This window comes from Scyliorhinus canicula, chromosome 2 (assembly GCF_902713615.1).
Source record: "Scyliorhinus canicula chromosome 2, sScyCan1.1, whole genome shotgun sequence".
NCBI classification, from domain to species: Eukaryota; Metazoa; Chordata; class Chondrichthyes; order Carcharhiniformes; family Scyliorhinidae; genus Scyliorhinus; species Scyliorhinus canicula.
The window spans coordinates 275,334,403-275,360,999 of record NC_052147.1 but is presented as its reverse complement, the minus strand read 5'-3'; the positions used below and the strand labels follow the sequence as shown (position 1 = coordinate 275,360,999).

Below are 26,597 nucleotides of genomic sequence, written 5' to 3'. Positions count from 1 at the left end.
ATGGTGAGGGGCGGGGTTGAACATAGGGTCTCTCTTTACGCAGACGACCTGCTCCTGTACGTGTCGGACCCAGTGGCCGGGATGGGAAGTATACTGGGAATGTTGAGGAAGTTCGGCCAGTTTTCAGGATACAAATTAAATATGGCCAAGAGTGAAATGTATGTGGTCCAGGCAAGGGGCAGGAGAACAGATTGAGAGGGCTACCGTTTAGGCTGGTTGAGGAAAATTTCCGGTATTTGGGAATCCAGGTGGCACGAGACTGGGGCAGGCTGCACAAGTTAAATTTGGCCAGGGTGGTGGAGCAAATGAAGGGAGAGTTTCGGAGATGGGATGCACTCCCGCTGTCGCTGGCAGGGAGGGTGCAGACTGTAAAGATGACAATCCTCCCTAGATTTCTGTTTGTTTTTCAGTGCCTCACAATTTTTGTTCCACAGTCCTTCTTCAAAAGAGTTAACAGGATGATCATGAGCTTTGTCTGGGCGGGAAAATCCCCGCGGGTGAAGAAGGCGATGCTGGAGAGGAACCGCAGCGAGGGAGGGCTGGCTTTGCCGAGTCTGATTAATTATTACTGGGCGGCCAACATCGCTATGATAAGGAAGTGGATGGTGGGTACGTGGTCTATCTGGGAGCGGGTGGAGGCGGCTTCGTGCAGGGGCTCCAGCTTGGCAGCCCTGGTCACGGCTCCTCTACCGCTGCCGCCGGCCAGGTATTCCACCAGCCCGGTAGTGGTGGCGACCCTGCGGATATGGGGCCAGAGGAGGAGGCATGTGGGGGAGATGGGGGCGCGGTTTGGGCGCCAATCTGCGACAACCATCGGTTTGTCCCCAGGAGTATGGATGGGGGGTTTCGAGCATGGCGGCGGGCGGGGGTGGGCAATATGTTCCTGGAAGGGAGCTTTGCGAGTTTGAGGAGCTTGGAGGAGAAATTTGGGCTGGTAAGGGGAAATGATTTTAGGTACCTACAGTTGCGGGACTTTGTTCGTAGACAGGTCCCATCTTTCCCACGCCTCCCGCCAATGGGGATCCTCGACAGAATAGTCTCTCGGAGGGAAGAAGGGGAGGGTAGAGTCTGGGATATTTATAAGGTGCTCATGAGGGAGGAAGGGTCCCAGACGGAGGAACTGAAACTTAAATGGGAGGAGGAGCTAGGCGGGGAAATGGAGGACGGGCTGTGGGCAGAGGCCCTGAGTAGGGTAAATTCAACCGCGACATGTGCCAGGCTCGGGCTGATTCAATTTAAGGTCGTTCACCGGGCCCACATGACGGTGGTTCGGATGAGCAAATTCTTTGGGATAGAGGACAAATGCGCTAGGTGCGCGGGAGGACCAGCGAACCACGTTCACATGTTTTGGGCATGCCCTAAGCTGAGGGGGTACTGGGAGGGATTTGCGGGCGTCATGTCCCGGGTGCTAAAAACAAGGGTGGCGATGGGTCCAGGGGTGGCAATTTTTGGGGTTTCGGAAGACCCGGGAGTCCAGGGGGAGAAAGAGGCCGATGTGCTGGCCTTTGCTTCCCTGATAGCCCGGCGACGAATACTATTGGCGTGGAGGGACTCAAAGCCCCCGAAGACTGAGTTGTGGCTTGCGGACATGTCGAGTTTCCTGGGTATGGAAAAAATTAAGTTCGCCTTGAGGGGATCTGTACAGGGGTTCGCCCGGAGGTGGCAACCATTTATTGACTTCTTTGCGGGAGAGTGGGCGTCAGCAGGGGGTGGGGGGGAGGGGGGGGGGGGGGGGTAGAGTAGAGTAGAGTAGTAGAGTAGAGTAGGAGGGATAAAATGGCGGGTAGTACCGCTGGGAGAGGAGCGGGCCTGTGCAATATGTTACGATTGAAGTATTGAAAGTACATGGATGTTTGCACATTTTTGCCTTTTTTGCTTTCATTCTGTTAATGTCTGTAACTGTTTACGAAGCCAAAAACTACCTCAATAAAATTGTTTATTTTTAAAAAAACAGTGCGAACCACTGTGTTACTGTGCCGCCCCCAAAAGTTAGTTTTCACATGTATGCTGGCAGTCTCCAGCTCCATCTCACCCCCGCCACCTCTCTCAGCTCTGCCACTGTTGCAAATGATACCACATCCAGTACTGGATGAGTAGAAATGACCATAAGACCATAAGACCTAGGAGCGGAAGTAAGGCCATTCGGCCCATCGAGTCCACTCCACCATTCAATCATGGTTGATTTCTGGGCCTCACGGTAGCATGGTGGTTAGCATCAATGCTTCACAGCTCCAGGGTCCCAGGTTCGATTCCCGGCTGGGTCACTGTCTGTGTGGAGTCTGCACGTCCTCCCCGTGTGTGCGTGGGTTTCCTCCGGGTGCTCCGGTTTCCTCCCACAGTCCAAAGATGTGCGGGATAGGTGAATTGGCCATGCTAAATTGCCCGTAGTGTAGTGTAAGGTAATGGGGGGATTGTTGGGTTACGGGTATTCGGGTTACGTGGGTTTAAGTAGGGTGATCATTGCTCGGCACAACATCGAGGGCCGAAGGGCCTGTTCTGTGCTGTACTGTTCTATGTTCTATGTTCTATTTCAACTCCATTTACCCGCTCTCTCCCCATAGCCCTTAATTCCTCGAGAAATCAAGAATTTATCAATTTCTGTCTTAAAGACACTCAACGTCCCGGCCTCCACCGCCCTCTGTGGCAATGAATTCCACAGACCTACCACTCTCTGGCTGAAGAAATTTCTCCTTATCTCTGTTCTAAAGTGACTCCCTGTTCTAAAGTGACTCCCTTTTATTCTAAGGCTGTGCCCCCGCGTCCTAGTCTCCCCTGCTAATGGAAATAACTTCCCTACGTCCATCCTATCCAAGCCATTCATTATCTTGTAAGTTTCTATTAGATCTCCCCTCAACCTCCTAAACTCCAATGAATATAATCCCACGATCCTCAGACGTTCATCGTATGTTAGGCCTACCATTCCTCGGATCATCCGTGTGAATCTCCGCTGGACCCGCTCCAGTGCCAGTATGTCCTTCCTGAGGTGTGGGGCCCAAAATTGCTCACAGTATTCTAAATGGGGCCTAACTAGTGCTTTATAAAGCCTCAGAAGTACATCCCTGCTTTTATATTCCAAGCCTCTTGAGATAAATGACAACATTACATTTGCTTTTTTAATTACGGACTCAACCTGCAAGTTTACCTTTAGAGAATCCTGGACTAGGACTCCCAAGTCCCTTTGCACTTTAGCATTATGAATTTTGTCACCGTTTAGAAAATAGTCCATGCCTCTATTCTTTTTTCCAAAGTGCAAGACCTCGCACTTGTCCACGTTGAATTTCATCAGCCACTTCTTGGACCATTCTCCTAAACTGTCTCCTAAAATGACCCCCAATTAAACACTGGGAAAACAGAAGCCACTGTTTTCAGTCCCTGCTCCAATCTCCGTTCCCCAGCCAACCACTCCACCCCTCTCTCTGCCTACAGTCTGAGATTAAGCCAATCTGTTCACAACATTGATGTCACATTTGATCCCAAGGTAGGCTTTCGGCCTCATATTCATACCAGCGTTAAGGTGTTTATTTCCACCTCAGTAGCATCACCCAACTTCAACCTGTCTCAGCTCATCCAATGTTAATGGCTCCACCACGGGTGATCATGTATTCAGTTGCTTTGGCCCCGAGCTCTGGGAAATCTCAGAACTCACATTGATAGACTTTTGTTAAATAAGGGTACTAGGCCTTTTCTCATTAGAACGGAGAAGGATGAGGGGCAACTTGATAGAGGTTTATAAGATGATCAGGGAAATAGATAGAGTAGACAGTCAGAGACTTTTTCCCCGGGTGGAACAAACCATTACAAGGGGACATAAATTTAAGGTGAATGATGGAAGATATAGGGGGGATGTCAGAGGTAGGTTCTTTACCCAGTGTAGTGGGGGCATGGAATGCACTGCCTGTGGAAGTAGTTGAGTTGGAAACATTAGGGACCTTCAAGCGGCTATTGGATAGGTACATGGATTACGGTAGAATAATGGAGTATAGATTAATTTGTTCCTAAGGGCAGCACGGTAGCATTGTGGATAGCACAATCGCTTCACAGCTCCAGGGTCCCAGGTTCGATTCCCGGCTGGGTCACTGTCTGTGCGGAGTCTGCACATCCTCCCCGTGTGTGCGTGGGTTTCCTCCGAGTGCTCCGGTTTCCTCCCACAGTCCAAAGATGTGTAGGTTAGGTGGACTGGCCATGATAAATTGCCCTTAGTGTCCAAAATTGCCCTTAGTGTTGGGTGGGGTTACTGGGCTATGGGGATAGGGTGGAGGTGTTGACCTTCGGTAGGGTGCTCTTTCCAAGAGCCGGTGCAGACTCGATGGGTCGAATGGCCTCCTTCTGCACTGTAAATTCTATGATAAGCTATGATTGATCTAGAACAAAGTTTCGGCACAACATCGCAGGCCGAAGGGCCTGTTCTGTGCTGTATTTTTCTATGTTCTATGTTCTAAGGGTACATTAAGAGTTATAGATCCACGGTGGAGTCAAGATGAAGATCTGCTGTGATTAAATTGAAGAGGCTCAATGGGCTTAAAGGTCTCCAGCTGTTCCTTAAAGTGTCACACACATTCGTTATGGCAAATAAGAGACTTAGGATGAACGCGTGTGCATCTTAAAATTGCTTTTGAGTGACATTGATGACTCACGTACTGGTGTGAGATTTCTTTGCATCAATAGAGGGAAGGCTGCTGGTTCATTTACTTTGAAGCCCAGTACTGAGAAATTGTACACAAATATGCTAATGGCCAGTTGCTGCAGTGTGGCCAACTTGCATTTGTTGGTAACAACAAAATGCATTGATATAGAAAATCTTGGGCGGGATTCTGCCGTAATTGGCGGGGCGGGCAACTCCGGCGGGACGGAGTGGCATGAACCACTCCGCCATCGGACCGCCCCAAAGGTGCGGAATCCTCCGCACCTTCAGGGGCTAAGCCCACCCTGGAGTGGTTTGCGCCACGCCAGCCGGCGGGAAAGGGGCTTGGTGCCATGCCAGCGCAGAAGGACCTCATCCGGCCGGCGCAAGTTGGCGCATGCACGAGAGCGCCAGCGTGTGCTGGCGTCATCCCCGCGCATGCGCAGAGGGCTTTGTTTCCGCACCGGCAATGGCAGACTGCTACAGCCGCCGGTGCGGAACAATAGAGTGCCCCCATGGCACAGGCCCGTCGGCGGATCGTTGGGCCACGATCGCGGGCCAGGCCACCGTGAGGACACCTCCCGGAGCCAGATCCCCCCGCAAGACCCTGGAGGCCGCCCGCACCGCCAGGTCCCGCCGGTAAGGGACCTACTCCAATTTACGCCGGCGGGACTGGCAAAGAACGGGCGGGACTTCGGCCCATCACGGGCCGGAGAATTCGAGAAGCTCTGGGGCCCATTGAGTCGCGCCGGACCCCGCCATTTTCCGAGGCGTGCGGCGTGATTCACGCCGGGCCGATTTTTGGGGCGCCGAAGAAATTGGAGGACGCCGCGGGGGCGGGACTCACGCCGACCCCCGCCGATTCTCCGACCCCGAATCCCGCCCCTTGCCTTTACTCACAACAACAACTTGCATGTGTTTACAACACGTTATATCTGTTCACAACAACAACTTGCATTCATAGCCAAGAACTTCTATCGTTTGTAACATCAACCTGCATTTGTTCATGACAACTTGCACTTGTTTACAACAACAACTTGTATCCGTTTACAACAACGTGCATTTGTTTACAACAACAACTTGTATCTGTTTACAACAATGTGCATTTGTTTACAACAACAACTGGCATTTGTTTACAACAACAACTTGTATCTGTTTACAACAACGTGCATTTGTTTACAACAACTTGCATTTGTTTACTACAACAACTTGTATCTGTTTACAACACCAACTTGCATTTATATACAACTTTCCTTTCTTACCTTAATTGGATATAGTATCATCGAGGTACGGCTACCAGGCGAGAGATGCGAGTTCATTTCCCGCCACGGCAGCTGGGGGAATTGAAATTCAATTAATAAATCTGGAATTTAAATGCTGGTCTCATTAATAATAATTGTGAAACTGCTGGATTGTTTCAAAAACGCATCCGGTTCACTGGTGTCCTTCAGTGGAGGAAATTCCCCCATCCGTATCCATCTAATCCACACGTGACACCAGGCCCACAGCAGTGTCACTTGACTCCAAACTGCTCGCTGATAAAGTGTAACAAAGAACAAAGAAAATTACAGCACAGGAACAGGCCCTTCGGCCCTCCCAGCCTGCGCCGGTCCAGATCCTTTATCTAAACCTGTCTCCTATTTTCCAAGGTCTACTTCCTTCTGTCCCCTGCCCGTTCATATATCTGTCTAGATGCTTCTTAAATGATGCTATTGTGCCCGCTTCTACCACCTCCTCTGGTAAAGCGTTCCAGGCACCCACCACCCTCTGCGTAAAAAACTTTCCACGCACATCTCCCTTAAACTTTCCCCCTCTCACCTTGAAATCGTGACCCCTTGTAACTGACACCCCCACTCTTTGGAAAAGCTTGTTGCTATCCACCCTGTCCATACCTCTCATAATTTTGTAGACCTCAATCAGGTCCCCCCTCAATCTCCGTCTTTCCAACGAAAACAATCCTAATCTACTCAACCTTTCTTCATAGCTAGCACCCTCCATACCAGGCAACATCCTGGTGAACCTCCTCTGCACCCTCTCAATTTTCACATCAATTTTCCCCAAGACCCTTCCATTGACCATATAGTCCGCTCTTGAATTTGATCTTCCAAAATGCATCACCTTGCATTTGCCTGGATTGAACTCCATCTGCAATTTCTCTGCCCAACTCTCCAATCTATCTATATTTTGTTGTATCCTCTGACAGTCCTCCTCGCTATCTGCAACTCCACCAATCTTAGTATCATCTGCAAACTTGCTAATCAGACCACCTATATCTTCCTCCAGGTCATTTATGTAGATCACAAACAACAGTGGTCCGAGCACGGATCCCTGTGAAACACCACTAGTCACCCTTCTCCATTTTGAGACACTCACTTCCACCACTACTGTCTGTCTCCTGTTGCCCAGCCAGTTCTTTATCCATCTAGCTAGTACACCCTGAACCCCATACGACTTCACTTTTTCCATCAACCTGCCATGGGAAACCTCATCGAATGCCTTACTAAAGTCCTTGTATACGACATCTACAGCCCTTCCCTCATCAATTAACTTTGTCACTTCTTCAGAGAATTCTATTAGGTTTGTAAGACATGACCTTCCCTGCACAAAACCATGCTGCCTATCACTGATAAGTCTATTTTTTTCCAGATGTGAATAGATCCTATCCCTCAGTATCTTCTCCAACAGTTTGTATACCACTGACGTCAAGCTCACAGGTCTATAATTCCCTGGATTATCCCTGCTACCCTTCTTAAACAAAGGGACAACATTAGCAATTCTCCAGTCCTCCGGGACCTCACCTGTGCTCAAGGATGCTGCAAAGATATCTGTTAAGGCCCCAGCTATTTCGACCCTCGCTTCCCTCAGTAACCTGGGATAGATCCCATCCGGTCCTGGGGACTTGTCCACCTTAATGTCTTTTAGAATACCCAAAACTTCCCCCTTCCATATGACAACTTGACCGAGAGTATTTAAACATCCATCCCTAGCCTCAATGTCCGTCTTGTCCCTCTCCTTTGTGAATACCGATGCAAAGTACTCATTAAGAATCTCACCCATTTCCTCTGAGTCCATGCATAAATTCCCTCTTTTGTCTTTAAGTGGGCCAATCCTTTCTCTAGTTACCCTCTTGCTCCTTACATACGAATAAAATGCTTTGGGATTTTCCTTAACCCTGTTAGCCAAAGATATTTCATGACCCCTTTTAGCCCTCTTTATTGCGCGTTTGAGATTCGTCCTACTTTTCCGATATTCCTCCAAAGCTTCATCAGTTTTGAGTTGCCTCGATCCTATGTATGCTACCTTTTTCATCTTAGCAAGTCTCACAGTTCCACCCGTCATCCATGGTTCCCTAATCTTGCCATTTCTATCTTTCATTTTCACAGGAACATGTCTGTCCTGCACTCTAATCAACCTTTCCTTAAAAGACTCCCACATTTCAAATGTGGATTTACCCTTAAACAGCTGCTCCCAATCCACATTCCCTAGCTCCTGCCGAATTTTGTTATACTCTGCCTTTCCCCAATTTAGTACTCTTCATTTCGGACCCCTCTTGTCCTTGTCCATGAGTATTCTAAAACTTACGGAATTGTGATCGCTATTCCCAAGTAATCACCGACTGAAACATCAACCACCTGGCCGGGATCATTCCCCAATACCAGGTCCAGTATGGCCCCTTCCCGAGTTGGACTATTTACATGCTGCTCTAAAAAACTCTCCTGGATGCTCCTTACAAACTCTGCTCCATCTACGCCTCCAACACTACACGAATCCCATTCAATGTTGGGGAAGTTAAAATCTCAACCACCCTATTGCTCCTACATATTTCTATAATCTGTCTGCATATTTGTACCTCTACTTCATGCTCGCTTTTGGGAGGCCTGTAGTAAAGTCCCAACAATGTTACTGCACCCTTCCTATTTCTCAGCTCCACCCATATTGCCTCAGTGCTCGAATCCTCCATCGTGCCCTCCTTAATCACAGCTGTGATATCATCTCTGATGAGTAATGCAACTCCTCCACCCCTTCTACCTCCCTCTCTATCCCTCCTGAAGCATCTATACCCTGGGATATTCAGTTGCCAGTCCTGCCCTTCCCTCAACCAAGTCTCAGTAATACCAATAGCATCATATTCCCAGGTACTGATCCAAGCCCTAAGTTCATCTGCCTTACCTGCTACACTTCTCGCATTAAAACATCATCATCTCGTCCCTGTCTACTCTTCCCCTTAGTCACATTGAGTTTATTGTCTCGTACCTTACTGGCTTTCGTTGCTGCTTCTTTACTGACCTCTAACTTCCTAATCTGGTTCCCATCCCCCTGCCACATTAGTTTAAAACCTTCCCAACAGTGTTAGCAAAAGCACCCCCTAGGACATTGGTTCCAGTCTTGCCCAGGTGTAGACCATCCAGTTTGTAATGGTCCCACTGCCCCCAGAACCGGTTCCAATGTCCCAAATATCTGAACCCCTCCCTCCTGCACCATCTCTCAAGCCACGTATTCATTCTGACTATTCTTGAATTTCTACTCTGACTGTCCCGTGGCACTGGTAGCAATCCTGAGATTACTATCTTTGAGGTCCTACTTTTTAACTTATCTCCTAACTCCCTAAATTCTGATTGTAGGACCTCATCCTTTTTATACCTATATCGTTGGTGCCTATATGCACCACGACAACTGGCTGTTCACCCTCCCCCTTCAGTATGTCCTGCAGCCGATCGGAGACATTCCTGACCTGAGCACCTGGGAGGCAACATACCATTCGGGAGTCTCGCTTTCGACCACAGAAACGCCTGTCTACTCCCCTTACAATTGAATCCCCTATGACTATAGCCCTGCCAGTCTTTTTCCCGCCCTTCTGTGCAGCAGAGCTATCCACGGTGCCATGGGCCTGGCTACTACTGCCTTCCCCTGGTGAGTCATACCTGTTATACCTGTTTTGGAGGGAGATGACCGCAGGGGGCACCTGCACTGCCTTCCTGCTCTTTCTCTGCCTTTTGGTCATCCATTCCCTGTCTCCCTCACCAATCCTAATCTGCGGCGTGGCCAACTCACTGAACGTGCTATCCACGACCTCCTCAGCATCGCGGATGCTCCAAAGTGAGTCCATCCGCAGCTCCAGAGCCGTCATGTGGTCTAACAGGAGCTGCAGCTGGACACACTTCCCACACATGAAGAAGTCAGGGGCATCGGCCGCGTCCCTGAACTCCCACATTGCGCACGAGGAGCATAACACGGGTCTGGGATCTCCTGCCATTTTTACCCTTTACCTTAACTGATTACAAATATACTATCAAATAATTAATAAGTGAAAGGAATAAAGATTTTACTTACCAATCACAATACTCACCAACACACGAAGAGTTAAATTTCTCCCAGCAACTGCTAATTGGAGCACTTTCCTTGCCAGCCAATCAGGTCACTGCTTTGTTGTGATGTCACCCTTCAAGGTAAGTTTTTAAAGAGATAAACTTACCTTCCCGACAACCACGGTTGTTTTTTTTTTGGTTAGAGGAGGGGGTAGGGAGGGAAACACTAAGGAAGTGTTTCGGGTTAAATTGTCACTTGACAACAGCCCCTTCACAAACCACCTTCAAATTAGGCTGACCGCACTGCACGTATGCAAATCTCCCCGGAACAGCCAATCAGTAGCTCCGCTCTGCTGCCCTCTGCTGGATGCTTGCTTTCACTCGAACTCGTTGGGTCTCTTTTGCAGGTACACCTTCAAATTAGGCTGACCTCACTGCACGTATGCAAATCTCCCCAGAACAGCCAATCAGTAGCTCCGCTCTGCTGCCCTCTGTTGGATGCTTGCTTGCACTCGAACTCCTCGGGTCTCTTTTTCAGGTACAGCTTCAAATTAGGCTGACCGCACTGCACGTATGCAAATCTCCCCGGAACAGCCAATCAGTAGCTCCGCTCTGCTGCCCTCTGCTGGATCCGTTGTACCAAATTGCACGGGGAGGACAAGAACACAGTAGGTGTATGTACACCACTTGGATTGCAGCGGTTTAATAATAATAATCACTTATTGTCACAAGTAGGCTTCAATGAAGTTACTGTGAAAAGCCCCTAGTCGCCACATTCCTGTTCGGGGAGGCCGGTACGGGGATTGAACCCGCGCTGCTGGCCTTATTCTGCATTACAAGCCAGCTGTTTAGCCCACTGTGCTAAACCAGCCCCATGCTAAACTAGTTTGAGAAGGCAGCTCAATACCCAATGCCTTCTCAGGGGCTGGTCGGGATATAAATCCGACCCCACCTGACATTAACTTGTGGACCCGAACTTCAAAGCTCATTAGAAAGGAAATCAAAAAATGAAACCCGGCTGAATATCTCTCACTTTCATCACTTCAAGACCACGCTGACTCATTGAGTCTCCCTCTAGCTGTGCTGATATAGGACCAGAAAACTGGGAATGGAATCTGGGCTATTGCTGGTCTATATGACTCCATATCAGACCAGGCAAGTGCGTTCACCCACTGAACCATTTAAAGCCACTTCAAAGTATTTTATTGGTTCTCCTAAGCTTATAGCAAGAGGAGCCCGTTCCCTGGTGGGTTCTAAGAAGACCATTTACTTGGGGTTGTAATGCAGGGTTCAGGGGTTGTCTGGTTTGACAGCAAACACGTTCGCCAGATGGATACAGACCTGCAATGACCCCATCCACTGAGGGAGTGAAGACTGCCATACCCCTCCCTCAAACAAGGGCACAATCTCTTCAGTGCTCACGTGAGCACATCTGGTTCCACTGCTCCACCCGCAGGCCAGGTGCTGCATATGATAGGATTGACAGTGCAGAAGGAGGCCGTTCAGCCCGTCGAGTCTGTACCGGCCCTTGGAAAGAGCACCCCACTTAAGCCCCACGCTTCCACCCTATCCCCCTTTAACCCCGTAACCGAGTAACCCCACCCATATGATGGTTGTGAGTACAAAATGCACTCCAGAGACTTGAGTGTATAATCTAAACTGGAGCTCCAGGTGCTCTGCCATCTTGAGGGGGGGGCAGGGGTATGTGAAATATCCTGCGACACGAATTCAAAGAAAGAGCATGGGGTGGGGTGGGGTAGTTCTCTGCGGTGTCCGGGCCCCAATGTATGCCTGAAATAAAAGCGCTAAACCAGTTTATCTGCCCATTATCACATTGCTGTGTGGCGATGGCGGTGACTACATTCCAAAAAATATTTCATTGACTCTAGTGCTTGGCACATCCTGGGAGTGTTAAATGCTGCTATATAAATGTACTGTTTTTTATGCCCACTGCTGTTTATCTGAGTCATTATTTTGCAAACGCAACAGCAACTGAGATCAAAGAGAAACATCACAGAGTGTCTGGGAATTCCATCAATTGCACTGTGAGGTAGCTGGTACCTGACAGGTACCACCTCATGGATCATGGATCAAATCCTTTGCTGCGGATCAATCTGGCCGGAAATCCCAAGACTTGACCCGGCCACTTTATTCAGTTAATCTACCTCTGGCACAGAAGGAGCTCCAGGTACCTTACTCGCTAATCATGTGCAGGGGAGGGAGCAGGAATTCACTTCCATCTAATAACGTCTCCTTAATTAATATCCAGAATTAATTAATATCAACTGAAGGAAGCTGATTAACCGGGAAGAGGAGCATAGAACAAGTGGACATGTGTAGAAAGATCAGAAAGGTTTGAGATGGAGGAGGTGGGATAAATTGGCCTCGCTGTGCAATAGCACGCCTGCCAGGGACAATAGTTGGCTTAGGGTCAAGTGTCACCTCTGCAAAGGGACTGAATTGTTTTTGTGAAGAGGTCTGTCTCAAGGCTCAGAGATTTTAATTGACACTTTTTTATTAGATAAGTGAACTTGCTTGACGTAAATGAACAATAATAATAATCTTTATTGTCACAAGTAGGCTTCTATTAAAACACTGCAATGAAGTTACTGTGAAAAGCCCCCCGTCGCCACACTCCGGCGCCTGTTCGGGTACACAGAGGGAGAGTTCAGAATGTTCAGCATGTCTTTCGGGACTTGTGGGAGGAAACCGGTGCACCCGGAGGAAACCCACGCAGACACGGGGAGAACGTGCAGACTCCACACAGACAGTGACCCAAGCCTGGAATCGAACCTGGGACCCTGTGAAGCCTTAGTGCTAACCACTATGCTATCGGGCTGCCCTTGCAACAGGGTGCTGGAGAGGATTAATCAACCATGCCTCTGGCTGCAGTGGACTTTTGGCTCTTCTGAATCTATGTTGGCAGGGCCATCAATTGTGTCCATTCCATTTCATGCACTCCTGCTCTCGCTCCCTTCCGCTATCTCCCAAAATCGCCCCACCACCCTCCGTATCCAACGGATCATCCTCCCCTATTTGCGCCACGTCCAGCACGATGCTCATCACACCAACGTGTGGTTAGATCATGGCGGTACTGCACTTTAACCCCATTTACCCACCTTTGCTCCATATCCCTGGATACCCATCCTCCCCCTTCAGGTACCACACCCTAAGAGGGCACTAGCGCCCACGCACTTCCAGTAGGTTGGTCCATGATGATGCTTGGCAAAGTACTGCAGTGATTTACCATCGGCCTTCCGCAGTCTGGTTGACCAGGAAACTCTCCCGCTCTTAACGCCTACCGTCACTAACAGAAATCTATTGAAATGCGTCTCGAAAGCTCCAATTTCCTCTCCACGGCCACGACCTGTTGTGGGTGAGAATTCTAGATTCCCACTATGTGGAAAAGTGTTTCAGTCCCAAGCAGGCTCACTGTAATTAACATTTTGCTCCCTCTGGCTCTGCACTTCAATGCCAAAGCAAATAGTCTCCTTATCTTAATGAATGTGTTTTAAGGGCAGCACGGTGGCCTAGTGGTTAGCACAACCGCCTCACGGCGCTGAGGTCCCAGGTTCGATCCCGGCTCTGGGTCACTGTCCGTGTGGAGTTTGCATATTCTCCCCGTGTCTGCATGGGTTTCGCCCCCCCAACCCAAAAATGTGTAGAGTAGGTGGATTGGCCACGCTAAATTGTCCCTTAATTGGAAAAAATAATTGGGTAATCTAAATTTATTTAAAAAATGAATGCGTTTTAATTTTTAAATACCTTGACGAGAACACTTCTCGATCTTCTAATCCCACAGGTGCACAAGCGGTGTTTATACAGTCCCCTTCCACAGTTTAGCGATGGACCTTCCTCAGGTTATCTTGGAAACCCGGCTCATGGGGTGGTCAGCTTTGCATTTAGGCAGCGCCTTTAAGGTAGTCCAACATTGCAAGGTACCTCATGGAAAAATTGCAAAAATTGTAGCAAGCCAGAGATGACGAAGGATGACCTGGAGTATTGGGCACAATTCTGGTCCCCCTTGTTTGAGGAAAGATATAGTGACATTGGAGGCAGTTCAGAGGAGGGTTCACTACGTTGAGTCCAGAGATGAAGGGTTTGTCATATGAGGGGACATTAAACAGTTTAAGCCTATACTCTCTAGCGTTTAGAAGAATGAGGGGAGATCAAATTAAGATGATAAAAAGTATGGATAAAGTAGACGTTCTAAAAGAGGCATTCTAGAACGGTAGGTCATATTCTTAGGGTAATAAGTAGCAAATTTGAAACGGAGTTAAGGAGAAACTGCTTTTCCCAAAGGGTTGTGAATCTGTGGAATTGGCTACCCCAGAGTGCGGTGGTTGCTGGGGCAGTGAGTAACTATAAGGAGGAGTTAGATTGGTAATGGGTTGAAGGGTTGTGGAGAATGGGCAGGGCGGTGGAGCTAATGCCAGGATGAGATCAGCAATGATCAAATGGCGGAGCAGACTCGATGGGCCTAATTCTGCTTCTATATCGTATGAACTTATGAACTTACGATTTAGTGAGGCAATCCCAGAGTTGAGGCCTTGGGAGCTAAAGGGCAGCATGTTAGCACAGTGGTTCGCACTGTGGCTTCACAGCGCCAGGGTCCCAGGTTCGATTCCCTGCAGGGTCAGGATACAGGGATTAAGGAATTGAGCCTGAGCTCGAGTAGATAGTAGGAAGGATGCCAACTGGGAGAGTTGGACAGTTTTGTGTCCCAGGGTCATCATCGGAGACAAGAACACCATCCAAACAGGGTGTAAAATATCCTCATTGATAATCGCCACGCCTCAGCTCGGGAGAAAGAAAAATAAATGCCATATGGCTTTTCCTTCCAAATTGAAATGTTTTCTATCTGCAGGATGGCAGTCGGAAACACTGCCGTCACCTTCAATTAATGCTACACTGTGCATCTGTTGCCGATTATTGTGTTGTGGCTGATGCTGATCATGTTACTTTGTAGCAGCAGTAACAAAATCAGTTAAAGAAATGAAAAAAGAATTAATCGCTGAGGCAGGAAGCTTAAAATCTCTTTGTTACCCAGATTGATCCTTCGCCAAAAACTGTTGGATTTCTTCACACACAAGAGGTTTGTTGTCTCTCTCTCTCTCTCTCTCTTTCTCTCTCAGCTGCGCTTTGCTTGAAGGAGTTCTCAGCCTTTATCCTCCCATCTCCTTGAGATAAGCTTGGCGAAGGCGGATTGGAGCCTTTGCGTTGGCAGGCAATGGCATCTTAGTGGGAAATCTTTCTTTGGGTTATCCTGCCATGTTCCATTGAGCGACTGGCTTTATTTTTGGAACGGTGAGTGCAGGCATCTGAAGAGATTGTGCGGGCGGTTCTTGGAGAGCCTGATAAGGGATGGTTTTCTTCAGTCTACTGTTTGACATGTGGAGGCAGCCTTGCGCCCTCGCGAAGAGGCACGTTTGCCTTGGCTGGCGCTGCTGATTGTTCGAATCATCGTGCTTATCAAAGCAGCTCGCACAATCTCAGGATGTCCCGAAGCACTTCACAGTCAATGAAGTACCCTTTCAGAAGCACAGTGGCAAGTTTGGAGCACAGCAAGCTCCCACAAACAGCTGCGACGTAACGACCAGATCCTATTTTTTCCCAGTGATGTTGGCTGAGGGATAAATATTTTTCCAGGACATTGGAAGAGAGAATTCCCCTGTTCTTCTTCAAATTAGGGTGCAGATCTTTACACCCACCCGAGAGAGCAGAGGGAGCCTCAGTTTAACACAGTGGTGGGCAACCTAGAAGAGACATGGAGGGCGCAATTCAACGATCCCGTTATGCCCAACGTGGATCCTGGCAGAATGGGTGAATCGCTCGCATGCCCCAAATCAGGCTCCGCACTGGGCTGATCTCGGGTCACCCAACTTGCTCCGCCCGCCGCGTTCTGAATATTTAAATGAGTCTTGCAGCTCAATTAAATACCCAGACGCCAAATTCACTCGGTGCCCGGGACTCACCGACCACACCTGGGAGACCTCCCCAATTCAATGTTTAGTTCCGGTCCACACAAACGTTGTCCAGTCGTAAAAGCACCTTGGCCTGTGTGTTCAGAGACAGGGGAAGGTGGCACCCTGGCGCAGCAAACCCGATAGACTCGTAGTGCCACCCCCCGCCATCCTGGCAGTGCCACTCTGGCAAGGTGCCAGGAGTGCTGCCAAGCTGTCCAGGTGCCAGGTTGGCACTGCCAGGGGTCGGCTCCAGGGTAGCCTTGCCAGGATGAGATGGGCGGGGGGGTTCCCGGGGGCCTCCTCAAGGTTGGGGGAGGGTCAAGGCGGTCAAGGGTCAAGCACTGGGACTGCGGCGCTGAGGAGCCGGGTTCGAATCCCGGCCCCGGGTCACTGTCCGTGTGGAGTTTGCACATTCTCCCCATGTCTGCGTGGGTCTCACCCCCACAACCCAAAGATGTGCAGGTTAGGTGGATTGGCCACGCTAAATTGCCCCTTAATCAGAAAAAATAATAATTGGGTACTCTAAATTTATTTTTTTTTAAAGTTTTTTGCAGGCCCCCCCCCTCACTCAAAAGAGTCTGGGGGAACCTGAAAGGGCGGTAGCACAGTGGGTAGCACTGTTGCTTCACAGTTCCAATGTCCCAGGTTTGATTCCCGCTTGGGTCACTGTCTGTGCGGAGTCTGCACGTTCTCCCCGTGTCTGCGTGGGTTTCCTCCGGGAGCTCCGGTTTCCTCCCACAAGTCCCCAAAGGCGTGTTGTTAAGCGAATTGGACGTTCAGAATTCTCCCTCAGTGTACCCGAACAGGTGCCGGAATGTGGCGACTAGGGGATTTTCACAGTAATTTCATTGCAGTGTTAATGTAAGCCTACTTGTGACAATAAAGATTATTATTATTATGTATGTGTGTATGGTGTATGTGTGCACGCTTATGTGCGTGTGTCAGGTTATACAGATTGTGAGCCTAAGCATAGACCCTACCTGCCAAGTCTGCACTGACCCTCTGAAACATGAGACCCATGGGCCCACTCACCCACCCTATCGCCGTAACCCCACCTAACCTGCACATCTTTGGTGTGCGGGGGGGGGGGGGACCGGAGCACTGGGAGGAAACCCACGCAGGCACGGGGAGAACGTGCAGACTCCGCACAGACAGTCACTCAAGGACCTGGTCCCTTGAGCTGTGAGGCAGCAGTGCTAACCACTGTGCCACCGTGCCACCACGTGTGGCCCATCAGGGATATGAGTGCAGCCTATGAGACATTTTGTTGACCGTTGCCACATTCCGCTGGTTTCCATCCGCGTAGCTTTTTTCTTACCGGTTTGACTGAAGTGATTTGCGAGGGCGAGTGAAGTGAGGTGGGCATTGATTGCTCACAACATTGACTGTGAGAGCCGAGCGCTCCCTCTGTATCCAAAGTGTAATTATTCGTTTTGTTTCCACCATTTGAAGTTGATGGCAGTTCTGTTAATATATAAATGCTGAAGCATTTGCTATAACTTATGAAAGATTTGGCAAATATTCAATCGTATTGATGGGGTCAAGGTTAGTGGACAAGCCCGATTTCGATCTTGCGGCCCACTGAGATGACGGAGGGCCACTCATGCGGCCGACTCACTGGGCTAACATCTCAACCAGAAGATATCACCTCGAACTTTGGTCAAGATTTGTGACTGAGAATAATTTTTATTTTTCAAGAAGTCACCAATTTCAGAAGGAGGGAGAAAATGGTTTTGAGATCGGGCACAGTTGCCACCAATGTGCCCCCCTGTCGCATTGGGGGAGTGGGGGTAGCTGCAGTGTGGCTTTGTAAATGATAAACTGCAGAATGGAGCTCCAAAGCCCCCTTTCATCCTCCTTCTTAAAGGGGCTACAACTAAGAATAATTTAAAAAAACAAGTGTCTCCTACACCTCACCCATTCAAATAAAAGAACGGCAGCAAAGATCAGGCAGAGCAAGTGAAATCCCTGAAAACACTGCATTATGGGTGGCAATGTAGCACAGTGGTTAGCACTGTGGCTTCATAGTGCCAGGGTCCCAGGTTCGGTTCCCGGCTTGTGTCACTCTGTGCGAGTTTCTGCACATTCTCCCTGTGTCTGCAGTGAAGTTACTGTGAAAAGCCCTCAGTCGCTACATTCCGGCGCCTGTTCGGGTACACGTGGACTTGTGGGAGGAAACCGGAGCACCCGGAGGAAACCCACGCAGGCACGGGGTGAACGTGCAGACTCCGCACAGACAGTGACCCAGCAGGGAATCGAACCTGGGACCCTGGCACTGTGAGCTAACCGCTGTGCTACTGTGCCACCCATAAACGAAGATACGTAGTCGGCAGGATTCAAGCCTGTGCGGGGAAACCCCAATGGATTTCTCGTCCATCGCCTTAACCACTCGCCCATGACTACTGGTCTTTTTTTAAGGTTGGCAAGATGTAACGAGCGGTGTGCCACAGGGATCAGTGCTGGATCAATTTCTGGAAATGACTTGGGTAAAGGGATTGAAAGGGTGGCTGCTGGCGATTCAAAGATAGGTAGGGAAGCAAGTTGTGAACAGGACATTGGGATAAAAAGACATGGATCGGTTAAATGAATGACGAAGATCTGGTAAGTGGAGTACAATGTGGGCTGATGAGAAATTGCCCACTTTGTCAGGAAGATTTAAAAAGATGCTTGTTATCAAAATGGTGAGAGATTGCAGAGCTCTGAGGGATCTGGGTGACCTAGTGCATGAATCACAATATGCAGGCTCAGCAAGTAATTAAGAAAGCTAATGGAATGTTATCATTTATTGCCATGGGAATTGAATACAAAGGTAGGGAAGTTATGTTTCAATTGTACAGGGGACTAGTGAGACCACATCTGGAGTACTGTGCACCCTTTTGGCCACCTTATTGAAGGAAGGATGTAAATGCATTGGGAGCAGTTTGGAAAAGGTTTACCAGTCTAACATCTGGAATGGGTGCATTGTTTAATGAGGAAAAGTTTGGAGAGGCTGGCCTTGTATCTGCTGGAGTCGGGAAGAGTGATCGATTAAAACATATAAGATCCAGAAGGTCTTGACAGGGTGGATATGGAGAGGATGTTTCCTCTTGTGGGAGAATCTAGAACTGGGGGGTCACTGTTTGAAAGTAGGGGATCACCCATTTAAAACGGAGATGACGCAAAATATTTTCTCTCAGAAGCTTGTGAGTCTTTGGAACTCGCTTCTTGAAAAGTTGGCGGAACCGCGTCTTCGAATATTCTTAAGGTAGAGATGTATAGATTCTTGGTAAATAAGGGGGTGATAGGTTATCGGGATAGGTGGGATGCAGATTTGAGGGTGCTATCAGATCAGCCATGATCTTACTAAACGGTGGAGCAGGCTCGAGGGGCTGAATGGCCGGCTCCTAATTCATCTGTCTCGGAATGTCGAAGTTGGTGCCAGATAGCTTCGACCCTTGGTCCCCAATGCTTTGTTTGAGGAGATGGTGGTGTAGTGGTAATATCAGTGGGCTAGTAATCCAGAGGTCCAGGCTGATACTTTGGGGACATGGGTTCAAATCCCACCATGGCAGCTGGTGGAATTTAAATTCAATGAAAAAATCTGGAATTTCAGGCGATTGTCAGTAATGGTGAGCGTGTGAAACTGTGGTTAACTGTTGCAAATCGGGTTCACTAATGCCAATTTAGGGAAGGAAATCTGCCGTCCTTACCCTGGGCTGGCGCCTATCTGATTCCAGACTCGTAGCGATGCGGTTTGCCCTTAGCTGCCTTCTGGGATGACCCAGAAAGCCACTCATTTCAAGGGCAGTTAGAGATGGGCAACAGTTTCTGGCCCAGCCCAGTGATGCCCACCTCCCATGACAGAATAGATGGGGGGGGGGGAGGAAATGATCGCCTTTTTGTCAATCCCGCTCTTACCGAGTTCTTGGCTTCTTGTTGAAGTCCGTCTGTCTAATGGCGACTCTTTAACGTTGTATTGTTTTTGCATTAAGGAACGGTGGGTGGACTCTCTGGGCTTCCTGGGCGCCGTGCAGTACAACATGTGGAATCGGCTTTCAGGTTCGCCAGCGTACCTGCAGTAATCCCACGCCCCGCTACGGAGGACGAGTCTGTGTGGGTCAGAGCAGGGAAGAGAGGTAAGCTCCCCACGTTCCCATTGCCTCTTCCCCAATTGAAGTCTTCTATTTCTCGAGAAAGGAGAATGAATGTTTTGGTCAGGGTATATATTTTTGCCTTAATCAGCCACTTTTCTTTTCCTGATATTGGATGGATTTCCACACTTCCCCTTCTGCCCCGGAGGCACTGACTCTTGCCCTTGGCTAAGAAAGAGGGGAAAAAAGAGGGAGGGTGAAGGAGAAAGAGGTGGGAAAGAGAGGGAAGAGAGGAAGAGAGAGAGAGGGAGGGTGAAAGAGAGAGGGGAGGGAGAAAGAGAGAGGGGGAAAGAGAGTGAGGCGGGAAAGAGAACAAGTAGGCGGAAAGAGGGGGTAAACAGAGAGATGGGAAAGAGATAAAGAGAGAGCAGGATAGAGAGACAGAGGAGGGGGAAGAGAGAGAGGGGGAAGAGAGAGAGAGGGGGGAAAGAGAGATGAAGGGAAAAGAGAAAGAGAGAGCAGGATAGAGAGAGAGAGGAGGGTAATCGAGAGGTAGGAGGAGATAGAGAGGAGGGGGTAATAGAGAGAGGAGGTGGATAGAGAGAGCGTGGAGAGAGATAGAGAGCAGGATAGAGGAAGAGAGAGAGGGGGAAGAGAGAGGAGGAGAAAAGAGAAAGAGAGCAGGATAGAGAAAGAGAGGAGAGTAATCGAGAGGTAGGAGGGAATAGAGAGGAGGGGTAATAGAGAGAGAGTGGAGGGGGATAGAGAGAGTAGAGGGATATATAGAGAGTGGAGGGGGAGAAGAGATAGTGGAGGGGATAGAGAGAGTGGAGGGATATAGAGAGAGTGGAGGGATATAGAGAGAGTGGAGGGATATAGAGAGAGAGGAGGGATATAGAGAGAGTGGAGGGATATAGAGAGAGTGGAGGGGGGTAGAGAGAGTTGAGGGATATAGAGAGAGAGGAGGGGGAGGAGAGAGTGGAGGGATATAGAGAGAGTGGAGGGGTATAGAGAGAGTGGAGGGGTATAGAGAGAGAGGAGAGGGAGGAGAGAGTGGAGGGGTATAGAGAGAGAGGAGGGGGAGGAGAGAGTGGAGGGATAAAGAGAGAGTGGAGGGATAAAGAGAGAGTGGAGGGGGATAGAGAGAGTGGAGGGATTTAGAGAGAGAGGGGGGTATAGAGAGAGTGGAAGGGGATAGAGAGAGTGGAGGGATAAAGAGAGAGAGGAGGGGGAGGATAGAGTGGAGGGGTATAGAGAGAGTAGAGGAGGAGGAGAGAGTGGAGGGATATAGAGAGAGTGGAGGGGTATAGAGAGAGTGGAGGGGTATAGAGAGAGAGGAGAGGGAGGAGAGAGTGGAGGGGTATAGAGAGAGAGGAGGGGGAGGAGAGAGTGGAGGGGTATAGAGAGAGAGGAGGGGGAGGACAGAGTGGAGGGATAAAGAGAGAGTGGAGGGGTATAGAGAGAGTGGAGGGGTATAGAGAGAGAGGAGAGGGAGGAGAGAGTGGAGGGGTATAGAGAGAGAGGAGGGGGAGGACAGAGTGGAGGGATAAAGAGAGAGTGGAGGGGGATAGAGAGAGTGGAGGGGTATAGAGAGAGTGGAGGGATAGAGAGAGAGAGGAGGGGAGGAGAGCGTGGAGGGATAAAGAGAGAGTGGAGGGGGATAGAGAGAGTGGAGGGATTTAGAGAGAGAGGGGGGTATAGAGAGAGTGGAAGGGGATAGAGAGAGTGGAGGGATAAAGAGAGAGAGGAGGGGGAGGAGAGAGTGAAGGGGTATAGAGAGAGTGGAGGGGGATAGAGAGAGTGGAGGGATATAGAGAGAGGAGGGGGAGGAGAGAGTGGAGGGGTATAGAGAGAGTGGAGGGATAGAGAGAGAGAGGAGGGGAGGGGAGCGTGGAGGGATAAAGAGAGAGTGGAGGGGGATAGAGAAAGTGGAGGGGGATAGAGAGAGTGGAAGGGGATAGAGAGAGTGGAGGGGGATAGAGAGAGTGGAGGGATATATAGAGAGAGGAGGGGAGGAGAGAGTGGAGGGATTTAGAGAGAGAGGAGGGGGAGGAGAGAGTGGAGGGATATAGAGAGAGTGGAGGGATATAGAGAGAGTGGAGGGGGATAGAGAGAGTGGAGGGGGATAGAGAGAGTGGAGGGATATATAGAGAGAGGAGGGGAGGAGAGAGTGGAGGGATTTAGAGAGAGAGGAGGGGGAGGAGAGAGTGGAGGGATATAGAGAGAGTGGAGGGGTATAGAGAGAGTGGAGGGGTATAGAGAGAGTGGAGGGAGATAGAGAGAGTGGAGGGATATAGAGAGAGAGGAGGGAGAGGAGAGAGTGGAGGGATTTAGAGAGAGAGGGGGGTATAGAGAGAGTGGAGGGGTATAGAGAGAGGAGGGGGAGGAGAGAGTGGAGGGGTATAGAGAGAGAGGAGGGTATAGAGAGAGTGGAGGGATTTACAGAGAGTGGAGGGGTATAGAGAGAGTGGAGGGTTAGAGAGAGAGAGGAGGGAGAGGAGAGAGTGGAGGGATTTAGAGAGAGAGGGGGGTATAGAGAGAGTGGAGGGGTATAGAGAGAGTGGAGGGATAGAGAGAGAGGAGGGGGAGGAGAGAGAGTGGAGGGGTATAGAGAAAGTGGAGGGGGATAGAGAGAGTGGAGGGATACCGAGAGAGAGGAGGGGGAGGAGAGAGTGGAGGGGGATAGAGAGAGTGGAGGGATATAGAGAGAGAGGAGGGGGAGGAGAGAGTGGAGGGATTTAGAGGGAGAGGGGGGTATAGAGAGAGTGGAGGGGTATAGAGAGAGGACGGGGAGGAGAGAGTGGAGGGGTATATAGAGAGAGGAGGGTATAGAGAGAGTGGAGGGATATAGAGAGAGAGGAGGGTATAGAGAGAGTGGAGGGGTATAGAGAGATTGGAGGGGTATAGAGAGAGGAGGGGGAGGAGAGAGAGTGGAGGGGGATAGAGAGAGTGGAGGGTTATAGAGAGAGGAGGGGGAGGAGAGAGAGTGGAGGAGAGATTTCCAGCATCTGCAGTACTTTGCATTTCAAAGAGTGGATCTAAGAGCTGCCTGTCTGGCCATGAAACATTCAATCCATTATGCTAGTTTGATGAGGTGTGTATGGTATTCCTGTACGAAGCAGAGAGATGGGAAGCTTATGCTCTTGCTAACCACTTGTGTGAAGAAGAATCATAGAATCCCTACAGTGCAGAAGGAGACCATTCAGCCCATCCTGTCTGCACCAACCCTTCAATATACCACCCTGCCTCGGCCCAATCCTCCGCCCTATTCCTGCAACACCACCCTAAGGGCAATTTATCATGGCCAATTCTCCCAACCTGCACATCTTTGGACTGTGGGAGGAACTCCACGCAGACAAGGGGAGAACGTGCAGACTCCGCACAGACAGTGACCCAAGCCGGGAATCGAACCCGGGTCCCTGGTGCTATGAGGCAGCAGTGCTGACCACTGTGCCGCCCCTTTCCGAGCATGCTGGGTGATGATTGGCCATGCACCCATCCGTCCTCTGTACCTCGGCCACGGTTGTATCTTCGACAGCCTGCGTCGATGATGGGTGCGATCCTCTGGTTGATGTCCAACACACTCATTTCTTTGTTTCCTAATTCATTTTCAGCATGTGGGCGTCGCTGGCTCGGCCAGCACCTGTTGCCCATCCCTAATTGCCCTTAGGAGGGTGATGGTGAGCCGCCTTCTTTAACCACTGTAGTGGATGTGGTTTTGCTGCACCCACAGCGATGTTTGGGATGGCATTCCAGGTTGTGACCAGTGACCGTGAAGGAACAGCCATTCTGTGTCCAAGTTGGGATGGCGTGACTCGGAGGGGAACCTAGTGGAGATGCATCACCTCCCAGACCTGCCACGGCCACCAATTGGGAGGACAAGGGCAGCAGACAGGACATGTCAGGGAGATGATGTTGCTGATATTTAAGCTCACCAGGCCTGTGTTATCCAGCCCCGCATTGAGCAGTGCATGTACCCACTGCATCCCGCGAAGGGTCGTGGTTATAAAATCTTCTTTACGCTCCGGTAATTGACCTCCGATGAAGCTGGCTCCTTTCGTTTCAGGTTTTGCAATGAGAACGCAGCTTGCCCGCTCGCCATGTTCTGGTCCAGCTGGGGCCCATGGACCAGATGCAGCGCTGATTGTGGTGGAGGGATGCATTCCCGACAGAGGAGCTGCGAGAATGGCAATACCTGCCCGGGTTGTACGGAGGTTTGTGCAAATGTTGTCATCCGTTGGAAGCCGGGAGAAAGTATCCGATCTGTCAGTGCCAGGAATACCCTCCCACCCACTGGCACAACCTCCCACACTGCCCCTGATTTGTTCAAACCTGGTTGGCTAAATTCCAAACTGCCGCTATCATCATTACCCAGGTCTTCAAGGATCAAGCAATGAGCTAGGTGTCTAGAATGTCCCGTCAAGAAAGTAGACCATTGGGCAAGATCTTCCAGCTTGTTCATGCTGGTGGGATCTTCCAGCCCCACCGATGGCACACCCCGCCATGGGTTTCCCGGTGGCGTGGGTGGATTCAATGGGACATCCCGTTGACGGCGGTGAGACCAGAAGATGCCACAGCCGGTCAACGGCAGATCGCCTCCTGCCATGGGGAGGCCAGAGACTCTCGCCCATGGAACAAAGAGATAAAGACCAGCGCTTATAGAATGTTCCTCGTGATCTTAGGACATTTCATAGCTCTTTATGGCAAAAGAAGCACTTTGGGAATGTCATCGCTGTTTAGGGGGTCCGATGGAATTTAAATTCAATTAATAAAATCTGGAATCCAAAGCTAGTCTCTGTAATGGTGACCATTACATTATCGTCAATTGTTGTAAAAACCCATCTGATTGACAAATGCCCTTTAGTGAAGGAAATCTGCCTTCCTTACCTGGTCTGGCCTATGATTGGCTCCAGACCCACAGCAGCATGGTTGACTCTTAGCAGCCCTCTAAAAATGCAGTGCCTCTTGGGGATGGTACACATGGCTGCCACTGTGCGTCGGTGGTGGATGGAATGGAGGTTGAGGGTGTTGAATGGTGTGCCAATCAAGCGGGGCTGCTTTGTCCGAGGATGGTGTTGAGCTTCTTGAGTTTTGTTTGGAGCTGCTACTCATCCAGGCAAGTGGAGAGTGTTCCATTACACTCCTGACTTGTGCCTTGTAGATGGTGGACAGGCTTCGGGTGGGGGTGTGAGGGGGGGGGGGGGGGGGGGGGGGGGGGTGGAATTTTGGTGTCCTTGCTCTTGGTTCCTGATTGCCTTCCCTGGACAGGGATCTACACTTCACACGGTCTTCATCTCTCAGCTGAGAGCTCCGTGCGTTGCTTGCCCATTCCCGCGGGGATCGTCACAGATATCTCGAGCTCCGGCGCAGTCACTGACGGCAGCCGCGCCCCCTGGTGGCCAGCGTTGCGTGGTGCTGGGCCGGAACGGGAAGGTTTCAGGTTGGAAATTCCTGCCTCTCCTCACTGAAAGTGAAAGTGACACAAATGGAGAGGAGGAGGTCAGCTCGCTAATCCATGTAGGGATGTCAATATTAAATCCAAACATCTGCTCTGGGAAACCTTGACTACACTGTGAGAAAAAAAAGAAGGAAATCCTGGCAGAATTCCAAAATGAATCGGTTGTCAAAATATGCTGGGTTGGTTAGCAAAGATTCCTGAGTGGAGACAGTTTGATGCAATTGGGACCCTTCCTTTGGGGATATTATTACCATGATCTTTGTTATGTTTATTTTGACTTTTACCCTTTGAAGGGGGCTGGAATCTGTTTGCACACAAATTATGTATAAGCAGACTTTAGAAAAATCTAGATATAATTCTTACAATCTTAATTGTAGAACAGCATTATTTTTTTATTCTAAAAGATTTACAATCCAATATCTTAGTTTTTTAAAAAATGTATTTTATTACAAACATGTATCAAAACAGGTTACAGCCAGTAAACACCCCGGGAAACATACTTCCCACCAATCAACTGTACAGTCTGTACAGAATTTTCCCCATTTTCTCTGAAACCCCAAATATCGCCACCAAAGGGTCCGGGTCCACCTCCTCCTCCACTATCCTGGCTAAGACCGCGAACACTCCCGCCCAGAATCTTCCCAATTTTTTTGCAACCCCGAAACATATGCGCGTGATTCGCTGGCCCCCGCCTACACCTCTCACACTCATCTGCTACCCCCTGAAAGAACCCACTCATTCTCGACCGAGTCATATGCATCCTGTGCACCACCTTCCACTGTATCTGTCTCATCCTTGCACATGAGGAGGTCTCGTTTACCCTACGAAGTGCCTCACTCCATACTCCCCAATGGATCTCCATTCCCAACTCCGCTTCCCATTTCTCCTTGATCTTCACCACCCGCTCGCCTTCCTGCTCCCTTGTATATATCCCCAATTCTTCCCTCCCCTTCCACATCCGGGAGCAGCAGTCGCTCCAGCAGGGTGTACCCCGGCAACCTAGGGAACCCCCTCCAGACCTTTCGTGCAAAGTCCCTAACCTGCAGATACCTGAACTCACTCCCCCTCATCTGCTCTACCCTCTCCCATAGCTCCTCCAAACTGGCGAACCCTTCCTCCAAATACAGATCCCTCACCTTGACCAGCCCCACTTCCCTCCACCTCCTGTATACACTA

General features: G+C 49.8%; 1 protein-coding gene across 2 annotated transcripts in view; it reads left to right on the top strand.

Moving 5' to 3' along the window:
• sema5ba (sema domain, seven thrombospondin repeats (type 1 and type 1-like), transmembrane domain (TM) and short cytoplasmic domain, (semaphorin) 5Ba) overlaps positions 1–26,597 on the top strand; it is a 396,442-nt gene that overhangs the window by 317,821 nt on the left and 52,024 nt on the right. For both annotated transcript variants that reach the window (XM_038790081.1, XM_038790080.1), the window contains exons 15-16: positions 19,865–20,008; positions 24,030–24,177. In XM_038790081.1, coding sequence (XP_038646009.1) covers positions 19,865–20,008; positions 24,030–24,177 — 292 coding nt within the window. The remainder of the gene's footprint in view (positions 1–19,864; positions 20,009–24,029; positions 24,178–26,597) is intronic.